This window comes from Lactuca virosa, chromosome 2, assembly GCF_052849685.1.
Source record: "Lactuca virosa cultivar CGN04683 chromosome 2, Lactuca_virosa_CGN04683_v6, whole genome shotgun sequence".
Classification (NCBI taxonomy): Eukaryota; Viridiplantae; Streptophyta; class Magnoliopsida; order Asterales; family Asteraceae; genus Lactuca; species Lactuca virosa.
This window is the reverse complement of record NC_136427.1, coordinates 233,635,184-233,650,108: the sequence shown is the minus strand read 5'-3', so window position 1 is coordinate 233,650,108 and position 14,925 is coordinate 233,635,184. Positions and strand designations below refer to the sequence as shown.

The window sequence follows — 14,925 nt, the reverse complement described above, 5'->3', positions numbered from 1 at the left end:
GGATAATTTGTATAATTTAGTCTAAAAATACTTATATTGTTTTTAATGACTTTTACTATCTATATTTATCCCATCTATGTCGCTGACAATTCTTTCCTGCCCATCTCTCTCCTCCAGTGTGCAGTTGCCAGTGTAAACTGCAGGACCAAGTATATAAACAGAATCTCCCCCACCTTTCATACTTGTTCTTCCTCTCAAAATTCCCACAAACTTAATTCAAACATTTTTTTTTTTGTAAAATAAAAACCAAGAAAAATGGGAAGATCGCCGTGCTGTGATAAGGTGGGGTTGAAGAAAGGACCATGGACTCCTGAAGAAGATGAGAAGCTCTTGGCTTACATTCAAGAACATGGTCATGGAAGCTGGAGAGCTTTGCCTTCAAAAGCTGGTACGTATGAACTAATAATTGTCTCATATTCTTTTATGAATTAATCATTGAAATTATAACAGAAACTGTGTTCTTGCTTATGATATTCAAGAAAATTACACATACTACAGGGCTGCAAAGATGTGGGAAAAGTTGCAGGTTGAGGTGGATAAACTATCTTAGACCTGATATAAAGAGAGGAAAATTCACTCTTCAAGAAGAACAGACCATAATTCAGCTTCATGCTCTCTTGGGTAACAGGTAATTTTATTTTTATTTAATTTAAACCATTTTTTAAGACATTGAAAAACAGAACTTGATCTTGAAATTCAATTATATTTCATTTTAAGTTATAATCTTTCAAACTTTTTTTTTTGTTCCAAAAAGAATATAACCCTAAACTTAAAAAATGATTCCCTTGATATTTGTACTTTGTTATTTTTGTTACTAAAAAAATATTTTTTTTAATGCCATAAGAGAAAAATATAAACACAATTTAACTTTTTGTATCATAATCTTTTGTTGTTTTACAAGATATATGGTATATAGAAGCCAAATTTTGGTACATTGATCTTGCAATTATGTTTTGATGTTTCTTAGGAATATGATTTGTTTGTTTCAATTTTCTTCAATTCTATATGTCGTGTGTTTTTGTAATACAAAGATGTTTTATGTTTTGGTTTGATTGTCTTTTTTTAAGATGGTCGGCCATTGCCACTCACTTATCAAAAAGAACGGATAATGAAATCAAGAATTACTGGAATACCCATCTCAAAAAACGGCTGATAAAAATGGGGATTGATCCTGTTAGCCACAAGCCCAAAAATGATACCCTTTTGTCCAACGATGGTCATTTCAAGAGCACAGCTAATTTGAGCCACATGGCTCAGTGGGAGAGTGCAAGGCTCGAAGCTGAAGCCAGATTGGTGAAACAATCTAAGGTATGTTCACTCAACTCTACATTTGGGCCACCTTCGAGCTCGAGGCACCTTGATATACATAATAAGGCCTGGAATGGGATTCTTGATAACGGGAATGGAATTGGAGATTCCGAATCATCATCATCCACACTTTCTATCAACAGACTCAAAGATAACCCCACAAGTTTTTACGAGTTAGTTGTTGGGGGTAGCAATGAGGACACTTTACATGAAGAATACGAGGTAGTTCCGGAATACAAAGATCACAAGAATGGAATGGGTCAAGGAGTTAATGACATGACCATACCTACCATAGATAACACATGGACGACTGAGCCGTTGCAATCAAGCAACGATAATGACCAACATGTGCCGAATGGAAATTTCTTGGAACATTTTACAGATCTTTTGTTATGCAGTAAGAACAGTTTCAGTGATCGTTGCAGTTTAACCAGATCTGACAACAATTCAGATATTGATCTTGTTTGCAATGACAAAAACGATAGACCTACTCATGAAATTATCAATGACTGTTATGAAGACAAGAACAAGATTTATTGGGATAACATTCTTAATATGGCAAATGCTTCACCATCTAATCCTCTTATGTTTTAGGAAAGAATTCCTTTTATGATTGTGCTTGTCTTTTTTTTTTTTTTTTTATAATTTCTTAAGAGGTTAAAGAGTTGTAAAATGTTTGCAAGTGTGTATTGCAATAAACGTGTAGATTTGTAGGGCTTTTAAAATTTTAACGTGCTTTTGCTTTTTCTGATTATTTTAGACTTAAATGATTTAAAAACTTGCTTATTATATAAAAATATAAAAATACAAATGAAAATGACATTATTATTTGGAATTTAATGCCTCTATATATGTGTTGTAGTTATATTTATTTTTCCTCAATCTTCACATGGCTTTCCATAATGTTGTCACATCAAAAATGGACAGTAAAAATAGACATTAATATTTAAAACGACTTGTCAATAAAAATTTCTCATTCTTAATAATAATAATGTGTGGTTGATATTTAATATGCAAGTAATATAAGTAATGATTCATTTGCTGATGTAATCACTAGTGACATTATTGTCATCGAACGATTTTATAGTCTTTGGAATTTGAGGAAATTCAAATTAGTTTATAAAAATGAGACCAATTAATTAGCAAAATTTATCGTTTTGTGGTGAGGTGGGGTGTTTTTTCTTAACCATTCATGATTGTTTAGATATTCAAAATGAAGTTATTTATTTATTTATTTATTTTTTTCGATTTTATGATTTTTTTTTCTTTTTTGTTATTATTGATTTGGACAGTTGATTAGAGATCTTATCCGAGTCATTTTCAATTTGCTACGATTATAAATAGAAACTTATCATCTTATTCTATAAATATTAGGATGTTATTTAGGGAGTTAGATTTTATTAATAAATATTTGTATTAGATTTCTCTTATTTTGTTCTTTTTGTTTGTATTTGTGATTTAGTCTTATTTTTTGGGCTTTATTTGGTATAGAGCACACATATGACTCACTGAAAACGAAGTTCACCAAATTCTTTCTAGGCATGAAAGACATTGTAGGCAGTACAAACAACTTACGAGGTAGTGGGTATCTTGCATGACTGACATAGTCGATCTATATGATGCACATGGTCTGGAGATTGAACGCTATAACGACATATCCAAGAACTCGAGCTCTTGCAACAAGACTCACTAGACAAAGATATTGAATCAGAACAAAGAGTCCAAAATGACAACTATGGGGAGGTAAATCATTTTCCTGAAATTAGACGAGATCATTGCAGAGGAGGATATTGTAATGATCTGTCGAGGGAAATTGGTTTGAATGTCGAGATTCCTAATTCACGGGACATGCTTATCCTGATAACACTCATTTATAAGTATACCTCTAAAGTTTGCCTTAAGCCAAACCAATCATATATGATGATGAGTATGAAGATGAGACACGTCAATTTTGTGGCATCGACTCCATCTATGATACAAAACCCATCTATGACTCTGATGATGTAGATGAAGTTGTTATAGAAATTCCAATATAATTTTTGAAAGTTCGTCGTTACGAGAACCAATAACTATAATGTAGATGCGCATTTGGGATTTTTTATAAATATCAAACTTGTCATTCACCCTAAGGCTACTCAATTAATCAGATGTGAAGAAACCGGTGGGTACATCGATGTGATCTCTAATTATGAATGTTGTCTTGGTACATTTGTAATCATTTTAAAGTATGGAAATCGTTTACCCTTTTGGAAACTGTAAGCAAGAGGTATTACAGATGAATACTTGAGGATTAGTCTTTTTTTTAAGGGAGAATTTCATATAGGCCCTTTTTAAACTTCAAAATATCATATTTGTCCAACTTAATTTCTTAATATTATATTTACCCTTCATAAACCTTCAAAATATCATATTTGCCCAAATCCTTTTTATAATGTTTTTAATATTTTATAATCATTTTTTATACCTTAGAATTATTATAATAATTAAAAATTTTAACCACATTATCCTTACGTCTATGATAATCGAATGTGAACTTCTAAATTGTTGGAATGTCACCCTCTTGACAAACAACAAGATTCATTTGCAACCCTCTCTATAGAATGTATATTTTGATTGTTTAGTTTTTGTTGTTGTTGATTACTATCATGTTGTAGATGGAAGATATTTTAGATATTACCATTGATATTTTGATGTTTAAAAAGTGTATATACAATATTTTGATATTTAAGAAGGGCATATATGATATTTTGATGTTTAAAAAGGAAATATATGATATTTTGAAATTTTATGAAGGGTACATATGATATTTAGAAATTAAGTTGGGTAAACATGATATTTTGATGTTTAAGAAGGGCATATATGAAATTCTCCTTTTTTTTTTTAAAAAGAGGGATGATGATCCAGGGGGATACAAGGTTTTATTCATTTGATGATGTCATCACCATAGGAATAAAAGTTCAATGACATCATTGCCAAATGTGCCAATTTATAGTCTTGGAATTTGACGAGATTCAATTAGTTTATAGGAAACAATGTGAATTAGCAAAACTTATCAATTTTCCGTGAAGTAAGGTGTCTTTTGACCATTCGAGATTGTTTAGGTGATCAAAATGATGTTTTCTATTTTTACGATTTTATGAATCTTTGGTATCTCAATTTATTTCAATAATTGATTAAGGATCTTATCCTAATTAATTTTGATTTTTTAGGATTATGGAAAGAAGTTTATCTTCTTCTCCTATAAGTATTTCGATTTTCTATGTTATTTGGGGAGTTGACTATTATTAATAAAGATCCATATTGGATTTATCCTATTTTGTTCTTTATGTTTGTATTAACCATTCAATCCAATCAACATCAATTATAAAATATCATCAAAGTTTTCTTTGGTTTTACAAGGTCTTATTTTGGCACCATGTGAAACATATTCAAGATCTGACATAAGGTTCTTGTTTTAAACATTAACTTGTTGCAGTTAAATTATTACTAAGTACATGTTAGGTCCATAAAAACTATGATGAATTTTTATGCTAGGTCCATAAAAATGATGATGAATTTTGTCCCATAATAGGAAAGCAATTGAATGTGCAACACTTTAAAGACCAAGGATTTTGACTCACAATAAGATTACTTCATCATGTACGATAGCCATGTTTTCAAGCTAACTTCCAATGATATTTCATTGGTTGACTATTCTTGTTGTTGTCGTAAAGTTTGGAAAAAGATCGCGATTAGAACCGAACTCATAAACTGTCAAATTTTGTCTTGAAAAACACTTGACAAATGCATCATTTTGAGAAACATACAACATGAAGAAAATATATATTTCAAAATTATCTCATATGTCTTTTAAACGATGGGTAATATCATAAATAGCAAAACTAGCAAGAAGCTAGAATGTAGAAAGTCCATAAAGATAAGATAATAAATGCATACACAATAAACCCAAATTACAAAAGATTAGTACATTCACGGATAAGATTTCAACTCCATTTGGTCCACTTAAGATAACTCTCCTTCTTTTTATGTGATTTTACCTACAGCTATGATAGGATTTTTAATTCAAATATCATTGCATTTTTGCAATTTTAGATCTTGTGTGTATGTCTTGAGGTTTCGGTAACTCCAAAAACCTAAAGGAAGACCATCATGATAGCTTTCTAAAATTTCTTTATACAAAAGCAAGAGATCATAATTAGGTTCCACTATGCTAGTATTTTACTCCAAACATCCAAGGCTATTGTGCCCTCCAAGAAGGCATGATTTTCATCTTCGAGGATAGAATTATTTAGTTCACACATGTTATAGAGGCTCCAATACAAAATTCCAAAAGGTTAGCCAAGGTTGGGAACTTCTCATATTTGGTTGTCTATGCCAAGATATTGATATTTCTAGGGACAAACTTATTCCACACCCAATAATTGATTGATTAAGGGAAGGATATGTCATTTATGTAGAGACTGAGGAATAAATCGAAAAAGGACTGACTTTTTTTTCTAAACTCCAACACTAATTATCTTTATTACCTTCTGTAAGGTCACACCTTATGATATGCTGATTCAAACACTCCTACACGCTATCTGTCAACGTCAGCGTTTATACCGTCAGTGCCAGCGTATCAAGCCTATCAACGTCAGTGCTTAATATAGTTATTCTATGTAATCTTTTGTATAGTAGGTAATGATATATATATATATATATATATATAGAAGATCCGATATCCTTGTGATAAGGATCGGTTCTTAGTATAGATAAGATACAATCCCTTCAATCAACGAGTACACTTGTATAGATTATTATATATTGAACATTAGGGTGAAACCCTAATGTTAACACGGCTTGGTTTCGTAATCGTCTTTCTGACAAACCGTCTTCTTGGTGAAGACAAAATCCTTTCTTGGTGAAATAACAATTTGGAGATCTCCTTGTGTTAATTTACTTTTTGTTCTTTGTTTTTCATAGATTAAATTTACTTCGTTATTTATACTTTAAGTGTATCCGATCGATACAAACCTTTAATTGGTATCAGAGCTGGTTTTTGATACACTCAAGTAATCATGTCGACTTCCAATAATCCCAAATCCTTTGGTCTCAACAAAATTCCTTCCCTCGATGACCACAACTTTGCTATGTGGAAAACAAAGGCCATGGTTGCTCTAGAAACCATGGACTATGAAATATGCAAGATGTAACGACCCAAAAATCAAGGTAAAAATTTCATTTTTAATTTAGCTAAAACATTGATACCATTTATTTCAAATCATTGTTAAGTAAATCATTTATCAGAGTTCATCCCAAAATCATTCATTGCGGAAATCATAGGTGTGTGCACTGCGATCAATCCGAACTCTTCTTTTCCAAATCGATGATACCTGAAACCAATACTGTAAACCATAAGCACAAAGCTTAGTGAGTCCCCCAGAGCATACCCCACACACAATCCACATAACACATATCACATTAGCTATACAAGTTATCTCTACCACATATCACATATCATATTAGCTATACAAGCTATCTCTACCACATATCGCATATCATATTAGCTATACAAGCTATCTCTACCACATATCGCATATCATATTAGCTATACAAGCTATCTCTACCACATATCATTAGCTATAAAAGTTATCTCTAACACATAACATTAGCTATAAAAGCTATATCTACCATATATCACTGCATAAGGACGTCATGGGCTCCCCCACATGGTCTTACACCTAAGTGCCATGGGCTCCCCTCATGATCTTTCCCTGCCAGACAGCCATGGGCTCCCCCATATGGTCTTACATCCAAGTTCCATGGGCTCCCCGCATGGTCTTTCATGCAAATATCACATAATCACTAGCATACAACTTAGCATAAAGCTAACTATTATACCACATATCTCTACTACAGCTAGTGTACCACATATCATAAAATGGGTCGGCCTTGGTGCCTTAGACCTATTGGTATGGTGAGAAGACTCACCTGACACTGCTGAAGTCCCGCGGATAAAACTCTAGCTGCTCGTTGACAGGTTCCCGAACTGTCAATCATCAAAACGACACCCAATTAATAATTGGGTTCCAATACACAACCATAATCTACACTTGGGGTAGAGGGACCATTTTACCCCTAACCTAGCTTGGTTCAAAACCAAGGCCCAAACTTACACCCTGAAGGCCCAAAAGCCCAATAGTCAACCAAGGCCCAACATATGGCCCAATTTTCCAAATTGGGCCCACACCTCTACATGGACTTATTTTAAGGCCCAACCAATTATTCTAGTCTAAACAATTGGCATTCTGATGGGCCAATAGCTAATAATCCTCAAGGCCCAATTACGGCCCACTTATGGTCTAATTTTCCAAATTGGGCCCAAGCCTCTCTAATAGGTCTTATCCTAAGGCCCAATAATTTCCTTGGTCCATAATATGTTCCCAATTGGCCCACAAAGGCCCAACAAGCATCCAAACCCAATTAGGGTTTTTCACATAAAATGACGATTAGGGTTAAGTGTTCCTACTTAATCATTTAAGGACTTAATCATTTAAGGACTTAATCCATTAAGTTGAAACATACAATGAAATCAGGCTTGAGTCATAACTCCACTCCAATGGTCCAAAAATGCGGGTCCCGATAAGCCCAAACCAATAATCCCAAAATTAGGGTTTTCTAAACCCTAATTAGGGTTTTCAATCCAATAATAGCCCAATAAGCTCAAAACTAAGTCCTTAGATCAATTAGGGCTTCATTAGGCCCACTAGGGTCTCATAAAGCCCATTAGGGTTTCATAAGGCGGGCACCACCCACTACCACCTCGGGTAGTGGTGGTCAACGGCGGCTCACGGCGGCGGCCACCACCTCACGGTGGTGGTTACAAGTTTCTTTTATTATTTTCGCATCGGTTACAATATTACAAAGAAAAACCCGAATAACACACACACTAATACAAACACACACACATGCACCCTAGTGGTGGCCGACGGTGGCACATGGTGGCAGCCACCACCACACGGTGGTGGCGGTGGCCTTTCCCGGTTTTCCGGCCAAACAAACCACACACACAACACACCCTACGATAGAAATACACACACCCATACATTTTCTTGCTTGCAAATGGATCCAGCCACCCACCTGGTGGCGTTTGGCGACGGCAGCAGCACCCCAAGCGGCATAACAACGGCAGTCATGGCGGTATTGTGATGGTGGGACGTGGCTGACGACGGGACTGGAGAGGAGGCGAAAAGTGACACTAGGAGGCGGCCATTGCAACGGTTCACAGCAGCAACGGGGGCCTAGTGTCTGGCGACGGCTTGGTCTTCAACGGAACTGGGCAACGGCGGCACCAACGAAGCTGAGACGCGGCGATGACGAACAGAAGAAGGAGGAGGAGGTGATGACCCCCCACCGAAACAGCAGCAATGACGTCCGCGGACGTTCTTCCGGCGGCCTACAGCCGCTATGTCCCAAGCACGCCTCGGTCTTCAACTGTGGTGTAGGTAGCGGGGAAGTGGAGGTCGCCTCCACCGGACAACGGTAGAAACGACTTCGTCTTCACCAACCTTCAAACAACAGCGGTTGCGACGCTCTACATGACGGTGGCTACAGTGGTCAAAGGAGCGAGAGGGTAGGATGGCGGCCGGTGGTGGGAGGCATAAGGGTGGAGGTGGCGGTTGAGATTATACAATAGGGTTAGGGTTATGAGAGCAATAGAACAGTTAAATACCCGTGCCCTATCAAACTTCATCCCATAATGACAGGAATGGCCCCTCTCCATAAAATTCTTTTCGAAACAGATCCCATATTTACCCATTACACCCCTGATCCTATAATTCCTTTCATTTTAAGACCAACAGTTACCTAACAGCCCCTTAGCCTCTGAAATCTTTTCAAATTAAGTCCCAATACTTACCGAACACACCCTAACTTCTAAAAATCTTTACGAAATACATCCTGAAATTACACTTTGACCCCTGAAAGTCTAAAATATATCATTTGGCTCACCGAAACCAACTCTCCGCTAAATATTATTGGTTTTAGGGCCATTATAAAATAATATAAATCATAAATTTACATCCTGAGGTTCTGGGTTTATTATTTAATTACTCTATTTCAAACAGGATGTTACACAAGATTTTTGAAAAAGATCCTCACGTTCCTAGGTATCAATCCATGGTCAATAATGCTCCCATTGGCTCCTTGAAGCAAAAGCCAGAGACGAGTTATGATGATGATGACAAAAGACTGCTTAGTCTTGATGTGAAAGCCAGGGCTGCTATTGGAAACTTTATTCCCTATCACATGTATCTTTTCGTACATAATTGTGAGTCGGCTCAAGAGATGACGGATATGCTGACAGTGGCTTATGAAGGAACCGTAAAAGTCTAGGCCACAACCATTAACAAACTCAATCGGAGATATGAGCATTTCTTTTCTCAACAAGGTGGGTCGCTTATTCAAAGAAAACTGCTTAGTTAATGATATGCGCAGGCTGGGAATCGTCAAGCATTCATCTCGGTTGGTTCTGAAGTTTCTCGACTCTCTTAGGAAAAGTTTGGAACATCATGTTGATGTCCATAAGAATGGTGAAAAGATCGATGCCATGGATATGAACTCCTTGTTCGGTAATTTGCGAAATTATGAAGAGACCAAAGCTCTTTGTAAAGAATCATGAAGGAATCAATCAAGGAAAATTATGTTGCTCGATGTCTCTAAAGGAAGCAATGAAGCACATCAGTGACTTAGATAACTCAGATCAGGGTGAAGAGAGTGATGAAGACCTCACTGATGAACTTCTTGCCAGCGCTGCTCTTATTGTCAAACGTTATGAAGAAAACAGATCAAACGGGGCTCGAAGAACTCAGTTTAGTGGAAGCAGTTCAGCAAGGAGATCCACTTCAGGGAAGAGAAACTCTGGTAGTTGCTTTAATTGTGGAAGCCCTGATCATTTTGCCAAGGACTGCAAGGAGAAGAAATAAGCTCAAAGTCCGGAGAATTATGAAGCCTTGTACAAGAAGCAGGTGGCCCATATGAAAAAGGAAAACATCTCTCTGCAAAAATCTTTCATTGCAAAACAAGAGGATCGTGAAGAATGGGTGGAAGAAGAGGAGACATATGAAGATAAGGGGCTGAATGTTAAGGATCTAATGGCTCTTATCAATGATTCCCCTGATGGCATGTGTGATGCTGATGATTCTCATGCTGTCAAAGGATCAAGTCTAAATCTAGGACAAACTTGGTACCTAGACAGTGGAATTTCTAGACACATTAATGGTTTCAAGTCCCTCTTAACAGACTTTGAAGAAAAGGATGGTCCAATGGTGCTCTTTGGTGACAATAGTGGAAGAGCTGTTACGAGTGTTGGAACTTTTGAATACAGGACGATTAAGCTGGAGGATGTGTTTTATGTCGAGGGTCTAAATGGAAATTTTATTTCCATCAGCCAACTTTGCGAAACTAGTTATAAAGTTCTTTTCAAACGTCATGAGGGAAAGGTGTTTGATTATGAGAACAAAATTGTGAATTCTGAACTCAAGGACAACGATATTTATATGGTTTGATTTTTTTGGTTTAGACATTGATACTTTATTTTGTTTTTGTTTCATGCTCCGCTACTTTTAAAATTTTGAATATAAGTTGCTAGATATTTACTTCATTTACTATAACTTTTGCTTTTAAATTTATTTTAAACTATTACTTTACCAAAAGAGTATACATTGTACATACACATTTTGCTACTAACATTGCCAATGTTCGTTCTTCTCTTTCCTATGTATGTGTCAGGACCTTCTGTCTCCATCTCGACATTGATCTTAAATTTTTAGATCAGCGTGTCACTCCTTGAATGCATCACCTTCCCTGTAAGAGCTAGTTGACGTGGACTCTACATCTTTTCTTCAGTACCAATTGCCCTCTCACTGACGTTGATACTCATGCTGATGAGACCGGATGGGGGATAACTGTGCCACTAAGTGTTCTTCTGGACACATATTTCTTCTGTCATGAATAACCTATTTCGGTTGTAGTGAGATGAAGTGGAGTTTGGTGTCATAGCATGTCTAATTTCCATTGACATTGTCACTACCTCTCCATCACCTCAAAGATCCAAAGGCGTCTTCAACAAGACAGCGGTCCCACCTCTTCCTTCATGGATCATAATGATTAGAACCTTCGAGTATTGTCTTGGTGACTCTCATAACTCGAAGGTTACAATGATTGGATCCCTTTAACTCGTTGGTTACAAAGACCGGTTCATGCTATTCTCTTGTTCTTGGTGAACATGAAGCTTGAAATCGATCTGCAGTATCTCAATGATTAAAGGCATTCTCTCTAGTTGCTTACTATGAATTGTGTTTTTGTGTGATATGGTTGATCTTGTTTGCTCTCTTTTATATCCATAATTCAAGGAGTAGATATCTCGGAAAATGGAAGTACATTTATGATCATTCAATTCAAAAGATTGATGGAACGAGTATTTATCACCTTTCTGAAAAAGATGCACATATTTCGCTATTTAGACTATTTTCTTGTTTGACTAACTCTTTTTGTTTTATTCTTATTTCTTATTTTGTACCATTTTTTAAAGGGACCTGGCGGTGGAAATTCTAAGCCTAGTATGCAACTTTTGACAAATCATCATTCTTAGAAGCATGTTGTTGTATGTGACTAAATCTCTCTAAGTTTCTCATCAGCGAGACCATCTGCTATGAACATTGAGTCACCCCCTCACGCTGACTGTCTAGCATTGTCTAAACTTTCTAAGTGAGATTGTCTGGTCCAAATATATAAAAAAAATGATAGAAAGGCTTGGGTGTTTATTCTTAGTTAACTATCTTACCTGACCTTGTCCCTAGAAGCATGTTTAGCGTATGCATCAAGTCTCATGTTCTGCTGAAACATTGAGTATAACCCACTGGCTTACACTAATTGCACAATTATCAACCTAAGAGATACTTGTTTGGTCCTTAAATGACAAAGGGTTATTCATGTCCCTAACCTCCTAGTCTGAGGTATGACGTGGTACCTTTATAAATTAACGAAGAATCTTTGATTCTAGACTGCAACTAAAGCTCTATGATGCAAGAATTAAACCATTTATTGTTGATGGGTTATATGTGTTAATGATTTACATTGATTTCACCTTAGCGTAACTGAGACAATCTGTTGATACGATCTTACCTAATTGTTCCTTATCAGTTATAAGTCAATATTCTTTTGGGATTATTGACAAATCTGAGAAAAAACGAATAACCTTTATAAATAAGGACAAATACTAAGGCTTGGTAATATTCGTGTTTAGGTCGTTTTAAAGTGGAATTTGAAGTGTCAGTCGAAGAACTAACTTTCCCTCGAGTCTTGCACCTATATAAGGTGATTGCATACTTACTTTTATGAACATGATTTTAATACAAGTATTTATTAAAAGTATTAAATATATATGTTGAAAGTTTATACATGAATCAATTGTGTATTTTCTAGAATATGTGTTAAATTTATATGTGATAACATACATTGTTTGAGCCAAATATGGTTATATATGTGATAAAGTGTATATATAGTATTAGTACATGATAATCTTAAGAAAGGTATTATAACAAAAAAGAATAATGTGTATTAAATACTTCATATTTTGTTTTAAATATATATACACTAATTTATGATAGTGTTGTTTGAATAGGGTCGTTATTGAAAGTTGATTTCAAGGATTATAGCCTAGTTAAGTTTCAAACTAAGACGTCTAAAAGATTTTTAGATCCCATTAATTTGAATGGATGTATTTATACCTTGTATTGTAAAGATATTACATAGGTAGGAAGTTTGTGTTGGAGGTTTATTACGGATATTGTAATATAGTCTACTTATACACCAAGACTTAAAGGGGATGCTTAGTTCAATTAAGTTTGGATATTGGGTAGCATCATATTAAGCATGTGAGTGAGATTAGAACGAAAAGTGGAACTCTGTTCAATGGCATTGATGATTTGGTAGGGTAAGGGTAAGTACATGAGTTAGTATCCCCCCTCCTCTTTTTAGACAGTCGGAAATGGTATGTTTGTTTTAGACAATCGGATGGGGTGTGTATGTATCAGACCACTACTAGGTATGTCTGAGTCATTTAGCGGAGTATTGATGACCACCCTTGATTTAACTTTCTTGTGATATTAATGAATGAAACTGATCCGAGGATACAAGATTATATGTTCATTAGAGTACTCAGGGGCGGCTCAACCTTATATTTTGATAAGCTAGGGCTTAGGACCCCCAATTCTAAAGGGCCAGATATTCTCCAAACTTAACCTAATATTAATATATATCAAATCTCAGTTAGTCCATTACTCATTGTTCGATATGCCACATCACAGTGAACGATCTTGATTCTTGAAGACGAAATGCATACGGCACATCAGTGCAATCTTGAAAACTTAAACTCTGCATTTATCTTCTATTCTTCTATCTTGATTCTAAATTGTTGAAATCCTCAATGCCAAACTGTATGTGTTTCACTTTTTTTTACAATTTTCCATTATCTATTAGGGTTAGCCGATTAGGGTTAATTATTTTTAGTTATCGAATGATTACATAATACAAATTTTCAATTGTCAACTCTTGGATACTTCTGTGTGGATTTTGCCTTTGGAATTTATGAACTTGGGTTGGAACGAACTCAAGGAAGCAGTCAACAAGTCAAGGCTATCAACAGCAGTATATTCTGAAGCAGTTTATTCATCTCGTTGCTGATAATGATCCATCAGGATCGCTGTCATAAGATCACTGTGATTAGTATGTAAGGTTCGACGGGACAGGTAACTAAGGGTAGATTATCTTATAAGATATCTAGGTTATATGGTATTGTTTGGTATCAGTTAGGTTTGCAAGTTTGATAATTATAAATTACTATCATAATAATATTGTGGGATTGAAAACCATATGTGTCTCACTAGGTTTCCCAACATGACCCACTTAATTTATATGCATCACAGGTAGCGGTGTTAAGCCTGTTGGAGACTTGAATAGGATGCAGAGTGATTAATATAGGAGGATACCTACAATAGTGTTTAGGACTGTTAGGTCTTTACTATGTAGCATAGGTTGTGTGTTAATTATGACATCCTTAGAGCTTTCTATTTTGAAATAACATCTTTACTCAAGATATTTTAATAAAACGACACAGTTTCCACAAAAATGTTTTATTGTACTGAGATTTTCCACAAACAAAGATTTTCCACAAGCTTCATTCATTATAATTGTGCTTCCTTCTTGTTCTTTGGTGGGCTTTGGAACGAATATTTTTTCATAGGTGAAAGGTATATTTTCCAGTATATTGAAATAGATAGAAAAGTCATGTACTTATAGACTTTGGAAAGTCGCATTGCAAGTATATAAAATGTCACGGTGCTAAGTGTGATGTCTCCTAATTGTTATCGAATTCTAATGCTTCATCGCGCCGCTATCTTGATTCTTTGCATCGCCAAACCTAGATTTTATGGAAAATCTTATTTTGATCTTTATCAGCTCTATTCTTGTACCAATCTTCTCATTTTTCTTCTCGACTCCAATTTTAAATGTGTTTATCATTTTAAAAGCATATTAAGTATAATTTATCTTTAAAATTCAACATATAGGATTAATTTG

At 35.4% G+C, this 14,925-nt stretch overlaps 1 protein-coding gene across 2 annotated transcripts; it reads left to right on the top strand.

Annotated features, from left to right (window-relative positions):
- Nucleotides 1-72: 72 nt before the first annotated feature.
- LOC145160468 (transcription factor MYB16-like) lies at nt 73-2,062 on the top strand. 2 transcript variants are annotated; one of them, XM_079079664.1, is made up of 3 exons: nt 73-388; nt 499-628; nt 1,068-2,062. In XM_079079664.1, exons 1-3 carry the CDS (start codon nt 256-258, stop codon nt 1,900-1,902), a joined length of 1,098 nt encoding a protein of 365 aa, XP_078935790.1. In that variant the 5' UTR covers nt 73-255; the 3' UTR covers nt 1,903-2,062. The 2 variants fall into 2 exon arrangements, with proteins under 2 accessions (XP_078935790.1, XP_078935791.1); XM_079079665.1 differs by having other exon boundaries at nt 276-388; nt 480-628.
- The last annotated feature ends 12,863 nt before the right edge of the window (nt 2,063-14,925 follow it).